This window comes from Oryx dammah, unplaced genomic scaffold (assembly GCF_014754425.2).
Source record: "Oryx dammah isolate SB20612 unplaced genomic scaffold, SCBI_Odam_1.1 HiC_scaffold_18, whole genome shotgun sequence".
Classification (NCBI taxonomy): Eukaryota; Metazoa; Chordata; class Mammalia; order Artiodactyla; family Bovidae; genus Oryx; species Oryx dammah.
This window is the reverse complement of record NW_024070202.1, coordinates 38,250,025-38,265,290: the sequence shown is the minus strand read 5'-3', so window position 1 is coordinate 38,265,290 and position 15,266 is coordinate 38,250,025. Positions and strand designations below refer to the sequence as shown.

The window sequence follows — 15,266 nt, the reverse complement described above, 5'->3', positions numbered from 1 at the left end:
TGCCGACTAATGTCCATCTAGTAAAAGCTATGGTTTTTCCAGCAGTTACATATAGATGTTAGAGTTGGACTAAAGAAACCTGAGTGCCAAAGAATTGATGCTTTTGGACTGTGGTGTTGGGGAAGACTTGTGAGATTCCCTTGGACTGCTAGGAGATCCCACCAGTCAATCCTAAAGGAAATCAGTCATGAATATTCATTGGAAGGACTGATGCTGAAGCTGAAACTCCAATACTTTGGCCACCTCGTGTGAAGAACTGACTCATTTGAAAAGACCCTGATCCTGGGAAAGATTGAAGGCAGGAGGAAAAGGGGATGAGAGGATGAGATAGAGGATAGGTAGAGGATGAGATGGTTGGATGGTATCACCGACTCAATGGACATGAGTTAAGTAAACTTGGGGGGTTGGTAATGGACAGGGAGGCCTGGCGTACTGCAGTCCATGGGGTCTCAAAGAGTCAGACATGACTGAGTGACTGAACTGAACTGATAATTACTTTCCTCCTTAGTGTATGTCCTGTACACACACTCACATACTCATCAGGATGCAGAAGGATCTGATTCATTAAGGTTTCTGCATTTGGAACAAGAGACCAACGTCACTATATATAGACAAAGTTAAGTGAGTAAAATTTGTGTTCTCCCTCATTCAAACTCCATTTTACTCTTTAATTCATCTTTAAAATGTACTCTGAAGTGCTTACCAGATGGCCCTTTAAAGCACAGCCAATTTCTTTCTTTAAAATTCTGTGGAACGTAGGTTTGCATTTTATTATTTCCCTTCATCACTTTTTACACTGACCTCTGTTAACACTTTTCAACTTCTTCATTTTAAATCATAATTATGTTTAACTACTGATCACTTACAGTGATCATCACTACATCACATTACAGCTACAGTGATGTAGCTGTAAGATGCTAGTGCCCAAAGATGTTTTATTTGCACTTTGATTTTGAATCATTTTTTGAACAAAACCATCCATTCCTATTTGTCTTTTTAGAGAGGTCTCAGAGTGGTCTATCCCCTTTTTTTCCCTACTGCTGACTTTGTCTGTATTCTAGTCCTTATTGTTTCTTACTTGGACCACTGAATTGCCTCCTAACTGGTCCTCTGACTGCAGACATGATCTCTTGTAATCCATCCTTCAGAACAGCAAATCTGATCATGGAATATTCCTTTGCTTCCAGCTGCCTGTCTACAGCATAGAGTCTAAATCCCTCCTGACAGCGTCTGATACTTGTCAAATTATGTGAGCTGTGATTACCTTTCAAGCCTTGTCTCTCCAACACAGAGGTCTGCTATAGTCACACAGAAGTGCCCACAGGTTCACCAAGAATTCACATTCTCTCACCTTACAGAGGTTTGAACAGCAAGTTCCCTCTTATGAAAAACCTCACTAGTGCTCCTCCCATTAGATTACTCATTACTTTTATTTCAAGAAGAATCTAAAGAAAAAGTATTCCCTGCCAGGGAGGCTTTCCTTATCCAACCTAAAGCAGAGTGACAATGCTGACATCTACCTCTGTCATAACTCAGCCCAGTTGTACATGAATATATCTGTCTGCTGCAGGGCACTGCTTCTTTCTAGGGGAGACTCAGCACTAACCATCTTCTGTTGAGTCAATGAGGCTTTGTGAAAAAAGCACAAGCAATAAAAATGAGGAGTTATTATACTTTCAAGTAGATAATCTAGTTTTTAATTGAAGCAATATCATTTCTGTGGTTCCAGGGTAGTAAAGTCCTTAAAAGCTTGTCCATCAACATACAGGGCTAACATTACTTTTTAAGACATTTGGGTATAGCAGCTATATTAAAAGAATCTTAAATTTTAAGACTCTCTTAAGTTTTAAGATATTTTGTATAAATATCAACTTCAATTTCACAAGGGTATTACTAGGTTTGATTTATCCTTTGATATATCCTTCATATATATATATATATAATTCAATAGCAAGGATGTTATAATAAAATGTGCAAGGTAAAGCCATTTAGTACTTCATACACCAATGACAGTTGTCTGGGCTTTAGAGAGCAATGCAAATTACAGAAATCACTGCTACTGCTAAGTCACTTCAGTCATGTCCGACTCTGTGTGACCCCATAGATGGCAGCCCACCAGGGTCCCCCATCCCTGGGATTCTCCAGGCAAGAACCCTGGAGTGGGTTGCCATTTCCTTCTCCAATGCATGAAAGTGAAAAGTGAAAGGGAAGTCGCTCAGTCGTGTCCGACTCTATGTGACCCCATGGACCGCAGCCTACCAGGCTCCTCTGTCCATGGGATTTTCCAGGCAAGAGTACTGGAGTGGGGTACCATTGCCTTCTCCAACAGAAGTCAAAATGGTATATTATTTAGTGGATAAGAAAGTATCTGCTTTTGATGATAACAGTCGAAAATTTCATTTGCTTGATGCAAGAAAATACTCAAATGCAGAAGATGACTTGGGTAGATAGCAAAGCATTTTTTTAAAATAAAAGATTTAAACAGACAAATACTTCTTTCCTACAATTGTACTGTTGCAAAGCAAATAATAGAATATATGATGTTTTTAGAAACTAACAGTCAAACAGTAAAGAAGCAGTGTGCACTTTTCTCAGAATATATTATCTCATTTCTGTGTTATTTTTTTATCTTTAAAATTGGTATATTTAGGGAAAGTGCCACTTGGTTGAGCAAGGGCTACTTATGTGATGTGTCGGTCTTTATTTTTGGGAAGTTCTACTATTTGTTTTTTACTCAAATACAGGTGTTTTTTTTTTCTATAAAAAGTTATATAAATTTCCAAATGACTCTCTGGATCAAATAAATTAGAATGTTCCAATTAGAAAAAGTAACTAATAATCTAAATAATGGAAAAATGAATTATCATCAATGAATTTTGCATTTTCGAAAACTCTGAAATTTTCTTTTTGCTGGCTAAATGAATAAAATGCTAAAACTACTTGGTAGTTTGAATTTTGCAGCATTTTTGTCTACAGAGATTTTGTATTTTATTGGTATCAGTTAAAGTTAGGTGTCTTAAATGTGAAAAAGCTTGCTCTATATAGCATTGGTGCTATGAGAATATATTTAGTGAGTATGTAAAATAGAGTACTTAGTTGTAGTAACTCTTACTAAAAGCTTTCAAGAGAATGGATATTCATTACTATTTAGGCTAATAGTAGGAAGTTACTATTACTCATAACTTTTAGCAGAATGGATATTCATTACTCTTCAGGGTAGTTTGTGCTAGGTTGCTTTAGTCATGTCTGATTCTTTGCATTCCCATACTGTAGCCCACTCCATGGACTCTAGCCCACCCCATGGACTGTAGCCCACCAGGCTCATCTGTCGATGGGATTTTGCAGTCAAGAATACTTAAGTGGGCTGCCATTTCCTTCTCCAGGGGATTTTCCCAACCCAGTGATTGAACCCTTATCTCTTATATCGCCTGTATTGGCATTTGGGTTCTTTACCACTAGGGCCTGGGAAGCCCTAATAGAAGGAAAGTTATCTGGGGATTCCCTGGTGGTACAGCTGGTAAAAAATCTGTCTGCAATGCAGGAGACTTGGGTTGGATCTCTGAGGTCACAAAGAGTCAGACATGACTGAGCAACTAACACTTCAAATCACTTCAGGAAGTTATTTATTGTAAACAATGCCATTTTTTCCCTCATACTTATAAATATGGTTTGACCACTATCCCTAATTTTTATTTCCTCATATATCAAAAGATTGAATTATTTTACATCATTTTATGACTTCTTCATAAAAAAATCAATTCTCCCATGGCCCAACTCTTTTTACTTTAACCGAACTTTTCATTTCCCCTAACCCTTAATAACCCTGGAGAAGGAAATGGCAACCCACTCCAGTATTCTTGCTTGGAGAATATCATGGGCAGAGAAAGCCTGGCAGGCTACAGTCCGTGGGATGGCAAAGAGTCAGACATGACTGAGCAACTAACACAACCCTTAATAAAGTTACAGAGAAGAATCTACTGTCAACCCTTTATATCTGTTTCTTTGGTTCTTTTACATTCTTATTTCTCAAAGTAATTTTGTGTTGCCTTTATAATTTATTTATATTTAAATTTTGGTATGTCAAGATTTAGTCTTTCCTCATCCTTCCAATATAGTTATGTCACAATCATGATAGAACTAATATTTGGCATGCACATCAATGTGACTTACATTGCTCACTTCTGAGACTAGTGAGTATTTCATGGAGTTCTTAAAGAATTTTTCCCCCTAAAATTATTAATTACTTTGTTTTACAATTTGCTTAGCTTTCTATGTACCTATTCCTAAGTGTTCCCAAAATTTCCACGTGTATTAACCCCTCTGAAGAGCATTTTTCACTTAGCTAGATACTAACTCCTGTCAATTCCTTTCTTCCCCTTCCACACTAACACCTCACTCATCATCCACCTATAGTTAGAGCTGTCACTATTTGACCAGCTTTTCCCACATATTCTCTCTGCCTACTGCATCAGTTCAGTTCAGTTCAGTTCAGTCGTTCAGTCATGTCCGACTCTTTGCGACCCCATGAATCACAGCACGCTAGGCCTCCCTGTTCATCACCATCTCCCGGAGTTCACTCAGACTCACGTCCATTGAGTCCGTGATGCCATCCAGCCATCTCATCCTCGGTCGTCCCCTTCTCCTCCTGCCCCCAATCCCTCCCAGCATCAGAGTCTTTTCCAATGAGTCAACTCTTCGCATGAGGTGGCCAAGGTACTGGAGTTTCAGCTTCAGCATCATTCCTTCCAAAGAAATCCCAGGGTTGATCTCCTTCAGAATGGACTGGTTGGATCTCCTTGCAGTCCAAGGGACTCTCAAGAGTCTTCTCCAACACCACAGTTCAAACGCATCAATTCTTCGGCCCTCAGCCTTCTTCACAGTCCAACTCTCACATCCATACATGACCACTGGAAAAACCGTAGCCTTGACTAGACGGACCTTAGTCAGCAAAGTAATGTCTCTGCTTTTGAATATACTATCTAGGTTGGTCATAACTTTCCTTCCAAGGAGTAAGTATCTTTTAATTTCATGGCTGCAATCACCATCTGCAGTGATTTTGGAGCCCCCCAAAAATAAAGTCTGACTGCATAACTACTGTCTTTAGAGTCTCCTCATTTCATCATTGATATCCCCACCATTCTTTTCTCTACCCTTCTTGTCTCTTGGTTCCCAAGTTGTGTGTGTATGCATGTGGGGTAGTCAGTGTATGCGTGAGTGTGGTTTATTCTTTATGTTGGTGGACATATCTTCAAGCAACTTCCAGATAGGTAGCATGGAGACCTAAAATTTTTTGAGAACTAGACATCCCAAACTGATTTTATTCAACCCTTACACTTAATGAGTAGTTTGTGGATAGAATTTTAGTTTATATTCTTTTCTACTTGGAATTTCAAGGGCACTACCCATGACTCTCTTTTAAGTGTCTATTATTGCTGTTGATACCCTGTATGAATGCTTATCCTTCCTCCCTTGTATGTAATATATTTTAACTACGTATTTTAATGTATTATGTAATGTATTTTAAACAACTATAAGCTAGTTGTTTATAGAAACATTTGGAATCTGCTTTATATCTCTTGCTGTCTTGAGTACAGTAACTTTGTGGAAATTTTTAAAATCAGATAGAATAAGATTTAAAGTTGTTTTATAAGCTGCATAAAGCCTATAATGTAATTGATATTAATTTTAGTTAACAGGCCATAATCAGCAACAATGTTTGTTATTTTCTTTTCTAATAATTGCAGACAGTTTTTTAAATTTAAAATATTTTTCATGCAAAAGTGCTCTAACCATTAATATTAAAAAAGGATGGAAGGTACAATGGGCAAAAGTCAGGCGATACTAGATTATATATCAGTAGATTTTAACCTTTGCCATTTAATTAGTTGACTCTTCGTGAACAGTTTCATTGTTCTGGGTCTCTGTTTCTATAACTTTAAAGTGGAAATCGTTATTCTATATTTACATCCGCTACTGTTTCATGAAAATGAATCAGAAAATGCATTCATGTTTTAAAGGCATTTAGAACAAAGTAAAACTATGTATCTGTAGTATTTATATATCTTTTAATTTTCCACATCTATGCTAAGAGAATATTCTTTGTTTATATTCATTCACTACCCTTTACTATGTTTTGAAGTCCTTGTTTTGATTCAAATGCCTCTCTCTCATAAATAAATCAGAGCACTAACTCCCAATGCAAGTATTTCAGGGACTTCTAGGCAATGAAGACATTTCCAGAAAATATTAAAAACTGCCATTACAGATACTAATTTCAGAAAGTCTAAAATGTTCTGGGCTTACATTTAGCAATTGCCAATTCTTTGATTTGTGCTTATGGCTAAGAAATGGTCAAGAAATATTAAAGAAATTTAATTCATTTCTAGTGGTCAGTTAATAACCTCCAGTGATGTATCTGTCTCAGGTAAAGATCCTGAATTATTTTTTATTTCAATAATAGACTGTTTTTAGAATATGCTTTCTATGTTAAATTCCCAGTGAGTAATCAAGGACTAGAAATCATTACCACTGAATTTTAAACTCAGGTGATTTAGGAAAGCATAATACGGTCTGGGAAAGCCATCCTTCATGGAGAGGAGGTATTACTATACAAGGGATCACATGAGAATTATTCTGGGAAGAAAAATGGTTTGAAACACTGTAATAAATTATATATATATAATAAATATACTGTTCAAAACAAACTAGAAAATGTAGGACCCTGAAAACATCTTTTCTGTTGGAATGCCAAAGGGAAAAAAAGAGAAGCCATTTTAGAAAACATGAGTTTAAAAGTCTTGGGAAAAAGCAGGCCAGGAGTAATCACTTACATGATACAGGTGATGATAGGGAGCACTGCAGGCGGACTCTTTACCAGCTGAGCTACCAGAGAAGCCCCAGGGACAATGACAGCTAGCATATACTGAGTATAAGCCAGTCACAGTACCAACTACCTTAACTATTTCCATCAATCCTGGTAGCACACACTCACAGTAGATACTATTGTTATTCTTACTTTTGTAGACTAGGAACCAGAGACTTGGAAAATTTGAGTAATATGTTTAATACCATACATATAAAAATAGTTATGTTCATATTAACATTTAAAAATATATACCTTGTCCATGAGTAAGAAAATACTATATGTAAAGATGTCAATTTCCTCAAAACAGTATCTGAATTATAGTATAATTTCAACAAATATTCATGTGCAACTTCCTTTGCTTCTCAACAAAGAGTTTTTTTTTTAAAGATTGAGAAATGGCTAAAAGCAGTCTAATTTAGAAAAACCAAAAATAAAACAAGAATAACAACAAGACAGGCACTGACAGATACAAATAGAATGAAAGGTCAACAAAAGGTTCCATTAAGTCCATTACCAGACATAAACATTCTTGAAAACTCTGAATATGACTGATATGGTATTTCATACTAGTTAGGAAAGGAAAGCTTATTACCTTATCACCTTATCACATGGATAAAAAATTTTACTTAATTCAATATTACCTTTAACACCACAAAAGAGCTAGAAGAAAACAGAAATAATTATGTACCTAGTATCCTCCATGTGGAAAAAGAATATTCAAGCAAATGATCAAAGAAGAAATAAATAAAATTGTAAATTTGATCTCACTTATTTTGGAATATAAGTTTAGGAATAAAAGTCAGGAATTTAAATTGCCATTTTAAAAGGCTTGGACACACCTTTTGTTCACATTTATGTTACTCATACCCATGGACTGAACAACCATGGACTGTGCTATAATCTAAGCTTCATCCCCAGTGCTTACCCTAGTGCCATTAACAACAGCATTTGCTGAGGGACTCCTTGGATGTTCTAGTAACATCTGCTACTCTGTTCTAGTTGGGGGTCTTTCAGAACGCTTTTGTATTTTTGTCTTTGCAAGCTAATTTTTAAACAACCCAGTTGGACCAGGAAATGAAATTAAATGAAAAATTTACATAGAACTCTTGTATATTCTAATCTACAAACCCCTGGAGGGATAACTATCATTTACTCCATTCTCTTTTTCCTATTGGAGAAAATATTTGGAGAAAATAATTAAACAAAACAAAACAAAACACTTTTGTGTGTGTGTGTTTATGAAAACAAGACAAGACAGAGGACTCCACTTCTGAGACCTATATTTTTTCTTGGTCAGGAAGTCATTTCTGTTCTACACTTGCTTCATGGACTTTACAAAATGTGTTCATACACCTAAGAAGGACTCATATTAATCACTGTTACAGTTACATGTAAAAGAGATACCTATATAAAATAGACGAGATACCAGTTAAAATGAGATTTGCATTATTTCTATATAAACCCTTATGCTTAGTAAAACTTCCAATATTAAATCAAGTCTTGACCTCTTTCCTAAACCGCTGCCCTCCGCCTACCACCACATCCTTAGGCTGACATCCTTAGGTGATATGCTTTCACATGCTCAATTATTTGAAAATATTTGTGAGTAGAATTTAGCATATTACAAAAATAGTAGAGGTTTATTTGTGCTGGCCCATTGAAAATGAAAATTGAGTGATCAAATTCAGGCTTCCAAAGATACTTAAGAGAATAAGCAATTTATTAGGGTTATTTGTTCTTTAAATGCACGCAGCCAGGGAAATGAAGCCTCACACAGAGTTGAGATCCTAACGCCTCCTGCTAAAGCTTGTGAACATCTGGTTTCAGAGAATAAATGGGTCACGTCAGTCATTATATGTAGTGTACATGGATACCCACCAGCAAAGAATAACACAATTAGAAATTTAAGAAATGTGGCAAAGGGCCAAATTGTCTATTTTGAGTGTACTATAACTTTTCAAGGTAAACAGGGGAAAACCAGTACAATTGGAATGTCTAATTGATTTGATCTAAATCTTTAAAGTGGTCTTGCATAAGCTCTCCCAAGAAGTGCATATTTTATTTGGAGGAATATCACTCTTTTGGATCAGATCTAAATGGCTTTGTCTTATATCCACTTCTAATTTAATAATAGCTACAATTTAAAGAATATTAATCATGTGCCAGACATGGTGCTTATTTGCTCTTTACCTTGTGCACTTACTTAAACTATGGGCATTCAATTATTCATTAGCAGAAATAGTTCACAGAAATTACTATTTTCCACTACTACTTAGAATTTCAGAACCTTTGATTGATCTTATATTCTGACACACTGAATTAATCTCACACTAGGATTAAAATTTATGAGTCAGTGCTATACAGAAGATGAAACATTATTAGGAAAAAATGACTAAGAGGAAAACAGATTTTTAAAAAAATCAGAACTCATAATAAGTTGACTTGTTCAATAAGTTGTACTTCGAATTCAACATTAATATTAAAACAAAAACATACAAACAAACAAATCTGTATAGCATGCAGATTCAACCAAAATCCAGGATAGTAGATTTTAACTTACCTTCAGTGTCTGTTAATCCTATGCCTACTCCTGTCTGTTTTATAGGCTCTTGCCCATTCTGTCCCATCTTTCCTCTGTTTAGAAAGGAAATAAAAGTTTATAGACTTCAATTATGATCTTAAATGCAAACGTGGTCTAAGTTTGAAAAAACAGAATGTGACATTATGTTTTCAGACCTGCAACAAATTACTTGAATGGCAAATATAAACATAATAAATTGATTCCCATCATGTTAATTTTAAAGTGGATATTTGTTCATTATTCCTATTTAGGCTAAACATTGTACCTCAAAATTCAGTGTTCTATTCATGGATTCATTTGTCAAAGATCAGACCATCATGAAATCTTCTAATTTTGTTTTGGAATGGGGATTTTTTTTTTCTTACCATTTTTAGCTCAAGAAGGAGGGTTTTTTATTTTTTTTTATTTTTTTTTTTTTTTTTTTTTTTTTAAGGAGGGTTTTTTAGATCTACACTTTGTTATGATGAGTTGTATAGATCTTTTGGTGAGAAGGGAAATTTTGAATTGAATAACTTAAAGTAATATTGAAACAATATGGATGTTTATTTCTTTCAGATCCTTCCTGAGTGTAGCTTATTGGCTTTTGAAGTCATCCTGCTTGGTCTCTACTTCTGGCTCTACTACTTTATGCTGTCATTTAAGGTAAATCTACTTATCTTGTGAAGACTATTTCTTCTTTTGTAATTTAAGGATAGTAACACGAGTTACCCTTTGGTTGTGAGAAAATCACATGGAAAATGAATCTAACTGCTTAGCACAGTGACTGAAACAGCATAATATTCAATATATACAAAGTGCTGATAGGTAGTTGCATACATAATGGCTTTAGAATTCAGCCAATGGCTGCAAACCATTTTTAGTTTTGGCCTTCAACTTTGTGGAAGGCCGAACAGATGAAGAACTCAGATTTTGAGCCCTGTGAGTTCAGAATATTGATAATGTAACTGCCAAAAGACTATAGGCACTTCTTATTTCTTCAGAGAAAAAGTTACATGGCATACAAAAGATTCTGAAATTGCCCTTATACGTAGTTATATAAGATGTTCTAAAAAGATGGACTAAAAAGGTTTAAGTGTTTTAAAAAAAGGTGCTTGATCAAAGAAATGTCTTGATATTATACTTTCCAGACAATAATTCTAACACGGCAGTATTTACTAACAATTCATTTTTATTCTCACAAAAATATTTAATTTGCCCAACCAGTGAAAATGTAACCCTACTTATTTCTTAAGAATCCAATTTTATCTTACTTGAAAACAGCTCTAAAGATCCTCTTATCATTTTACTGAAATGGTTCTGTACATAATGAAACAGGAACTGATGTAAATTCAACAATTATTTTACCTTGAAAGCCATTATATTGTTCCAGTATAACAATCCTAGGTCAAAGTTTTAAGCACACATTTTTAATAATTGATATTGTGAAGTATAAAGTTAGAAATGTTAGAAATTATATTTATATATACATATATGTCTGCATCTGAATATGTAAAAAGTCTTGATTAAGCAATGTACAAAACTTCAGCTTGTGCAATTACTTCAGTGAGATCACAACAAAGAGTTGATAAGTTAAAAAAATTAACTTTGCTGTATCTGCTACTATTACACAGGGAGAAAGCCTAATAGTAGCAATCTTACCTTTAGCAGTACCCTATATTAGTAGAGCTAGCCAAAACACAACCTGTTATTGAGCCATACTCAGTTGAAAGTGAGAAACATTTTAGCAGTGCTAATCTAGTAGATCAGAGTGCTAAAAAATTACTATTCTATTCTATGCCAGACTTTAACAAAATAAGTATAATTTTCAGTAATTGTAACAAGAATTTTTGGGGTAATTTTTTATTTGGTCTTGAGGTTTAGATTTAATATTTTAATGATGCTATTCAGCTGCAGTACTTGCTTCTATTGAAAGCTGATTTTAACATTTGGTATTTAGCCAAAATATATATTAGGTGCATTTCTAAGATTATACAGAAAACTTGCAGCACTGCAAAAGCAAAAGGAAATACAAAGGAAATATAACTGTTGGTCATATAAAGGATACAATGTTTTGAATTCCCAATAAATAACCTTCAGCTCGGAACATTCTGACTGCACAAATGATAATGTTTATTTGTTAAACAATCACCAAGTAGTTATTGAACATTTATGCTAGCCCAAGCAATAATTATGTTAGATATAAAAGGAGATAAAAGAACCACCAAATACTGATTCTTACATATCTCCTGGAATGCTTTAGAAAAGAGAACTTTCTTTGTGCTCATATGGCAAAATAATAGTTGCCTAGCTTTAGATTTACAAAAGAAACAGGAAAATGGGAAAAAACAGAATTGAAATGTGGTCTGTAGGTAAAAAAAAAAAATCCACTTTAGACATTCAGATATTGAGGAAAAAATGTACTTATGCTCTGGAAGTTATAAATTTTGTCATCAGTGTTAAATTATATATCTTGCAAGGTACAGATAAATTGGAAGCCATGTGTGGTGCAAAACCTTTACTGACATACGATATTCACAGCTTGGAGACAGGAAAGCAATGACTTTGCAGAAATTCTCTTCTGTTAAATTGGATCATCAATGTGTGGACCTACGAGACTGTACCCCTTTTAGAAATCATTGCCAATAAAAACGAACTGATTAAATACAAATAAGTCCATTGAATCCACAACCTTCATCTTAAAAGAGTAGACGGATAGATAATCCAATATTGAGTCAAGTAGGAAAAACATATCCTGAAAATCACAAAATAAACATATTTTTCCACTGTACAAATCTATTTTACCCTATTATTTTGCTTTTATAAACTTGAGCCATTATCTAAATATTAGAGCTCTTCTGGGGATCAAAAGGAAAGATTTCAAAAAACCTTGACATTAAAACAAAGAGAAGTAAAAGTTCCACTCCCAGAGAAGATTTCACTCAACAGAGAAAATTTAACAAGGGCCCAGATAATGAAGGATTTGAATGGTTTCTGCTGCAATCACACAATTCTGCCCCTAGAGCACAGACAATATTAGGTAACACATAGGCAAGCTGGTGGGGTCGTATTCCAATAAAACTTAACATATGGACACAAATTTCAAATTCACACAATTATCATGTATCACAAAATGCTATTCTTCTGGGCTTTTGGGAAATATTTAAAAATGCAAAAGCCATTTTTAGTTCTTCTTAGACCTTACAAAACCAGGCAGTGGGCTAGATTCACCCTGGCCTAGATCCTGGAGCTGTGGCCCAATGGCATTTTTGAAAACTTAACAACTAGTTATTGGAGAAAGTCAGGGAGTTTAGATTTTGATATTGGAATAGAGATAACATATTTATCTTGGATTTATCTTGGATGCTACTAAATTTTGCCACCAATATGACTAAAACCATTCTAACACATTCTAAACACAATCTGGTTTAGTTTTGCATTTTATTTGCAATATGATTTTCTCGAGGCTTAACATTTTATAAATGAACGTTATTCTAAGAGTATCTATTTGGGGACCTATATACGGCTTATTACTTGTTCTAGAAAATATGGTTCCACTTCAAAATATTCCATTTTAATGGTAGAAGAATTTATAGTTGAAAAGTTATTAGTAGTCCAATGTGTTTCTATTTCAAATATAATATATGAGCTTTTTATATATATTTAAATGTCTCCTGATTCAAAATAAATTAATCTATACATTATATGATTAAAGCATCCACATACTACTGCTGCTGAACTTCCTTCAGCATCACTTTGGTCCAGTTCAGTAGATCAGTCATGTCTGACTCTTTGCGACCCCATGGACATCTAAGTTATCATTTTAGCAGTGTTTTCTATTAAATACTGAATGTACTGATTAAGTAATCCTGGTGGTGACCAGCATTCATCCTTAGAATTCACTAAATTAATCCAATCTTTCCTGAATAGTCTATTTTTCTGTTGGTGCAGAGAGTGGAAGTGCTTCAGAGACTCTGACTCAAACTTGGACAATTATCTAGTTATTTCCTTTTCATTGGTAAGAGAAGCTTACTCATGATGCTCTTAACTTTGTAGTGGAAAAACAAGAGAGCCACTTACATCCTTGGAATAGGAAATAGATTAGTCTCCCCTGCCGTGCTGCTGCTTCCTTCACTGTCCACGCTATACCCACTGCCAAAGCTGCTGCCCGAGGAGCCAGTGGACACGGAGCTTTCTGCAGGCCGGTGATTGGTGGGCTTGGCTGCATGGTGTGGGAAGAGTCAACGCCACAGTCAATCAGTGAAACTCCAACTGATCTCCAAATGCAACTTAAACGTTTCTTCTTCATTTACATTATAAAGAAACAGCTCTGGCAAAAACTCTGCGTTTCTTAACCTGCCTTTCATTCTCTTTTCTTTAACCAATAACTTTCAGTGGCAACACTAAAGCCCTTGATTGTTTTTGTGGGACAAAAAAGAAAAACAAAATCACTTCTAGGGATAAACCATCAGATTTTTAGACTGAGTTAAATATTATTATTATTTGTTGTGATTTATTTGTACTGTATTATAATAATAATATGGCGAGCAAATAAGAAATGTGGCTATTTCATAGAGAAAAGACTTTAGAAAGACTTGGGTAGATAGAAGTGACAGAATACATGAAAATTGCTTCAATATTTTCCATATTAATAACCAATAATTTAAGAAGTCAAGGTGCAAAATAGAATAGATCATTTCAGGAAATGATTAAAAATTCTGGACTTGTTTGTATGTAGCTCTACCAATTGCCTCCGTTTTAAAATTTGAAGATATTTATTTCCCCTTAGTCATGTCCTAGTTTATGAGTGGGAGTTGTTTTAAATAACCCATGAGTTTGATTTTTGAACATAAGAATGCATATTCCCATAGAAGAATTATGAATCTGTATTATAAATTATGCAATAAGTGAATGGTAATGTTAGCAGAGTTCTAGATTAAAGATTTGGGAGGAAATTTTGATGCCAAAGAAATAAAGAGAAACAAAGAGTTTCCTCTTTTTTGTGGGGGTTGGGGAGATGCTCTAGGCAGATTTTTGAAACTATCGTTTTTCTTCTGCTGTGTGGTCAGAGTTTTCAGAGCGTGAGTTTTGATCTCACAGAATATGGTTTTGAATTCCCAATCCTGCTCAAGTAACTCTAGGAAGTCTGTTTCCTCATTTGAAAATAATGGAGTCAATAAAGCCTCCCTCATAAAATGATGATAATCAGGAGGGAGATAAAGCTGGAATACAGTAACCCACACTTCTTTGTACTGTGATTTTCTTTGCTATACCCGTCAGACCTCTTCTTCAGGGCTTTATCATCAATGGCTGTTTCCCAGTCTTTGAGAGTATCTGGTCCCTGACAATGAATTCACCTTGATTCTCTTCTAATTTTAGATGTACTTTAAGCTGCAAAACTATTTAGATTCTCTCTCCTCCATAAATACTCTTTTACTGTTTAGTCAGGAGTTTCTTAAGCAGTTGGATGGATCCACACCACTTGATAAAGAGTTGATAATCTTTTAATGATCTTATATTATCAACATTTTTCTTAAGGAAATGTACAAAAGCACAATGGCAATCTGGCGGTGCTTTAAGCAGTATACCCCTGCCAAAAAATAGAAAACACAGATACTGTAAAGGAAATCATTTGAGGGCAGGAAACTATCAGATTAGCTAGGATCAAGTCTTTCAAAGGTTTTAAGTTTTTTTCTCACTTCTTCCTTTCCATTTCTGAACAATCAGTTTCTCTAAAGCCACCAGAAATGTTCATACCATCTATTTTAGTGATAGTAGGATTCTTTTTCCAGAATAGAGAAGGAAGAAATATTTGATAATTACTCAGTTGTATGTCAGGTGTGT

The 15,266-nt window shown here is 34.8% G+C and overlaps 1 protein-coding gene across 1 annotated transcript in view; it reads right to left on the bottom strand.

Moving 5' to 3' along the window:
* Window positions 1–15,266, bottom strand: part of PCLO (piccolo presynaptic cytomatrix protein) — a 381,893-nt gene that overhangs the window by 26,346 nt on the left and 340,281 nt on the right. The window contains 2 exon segments of the mRNA XM_040260713.1: window positions 9,426–9,499; window positions 13,503–13,644. Coding sequence (XP_040116647.1) covers window positions 9,426–9,499; window positions 13,503–13,644 — 216 coding nt within the window.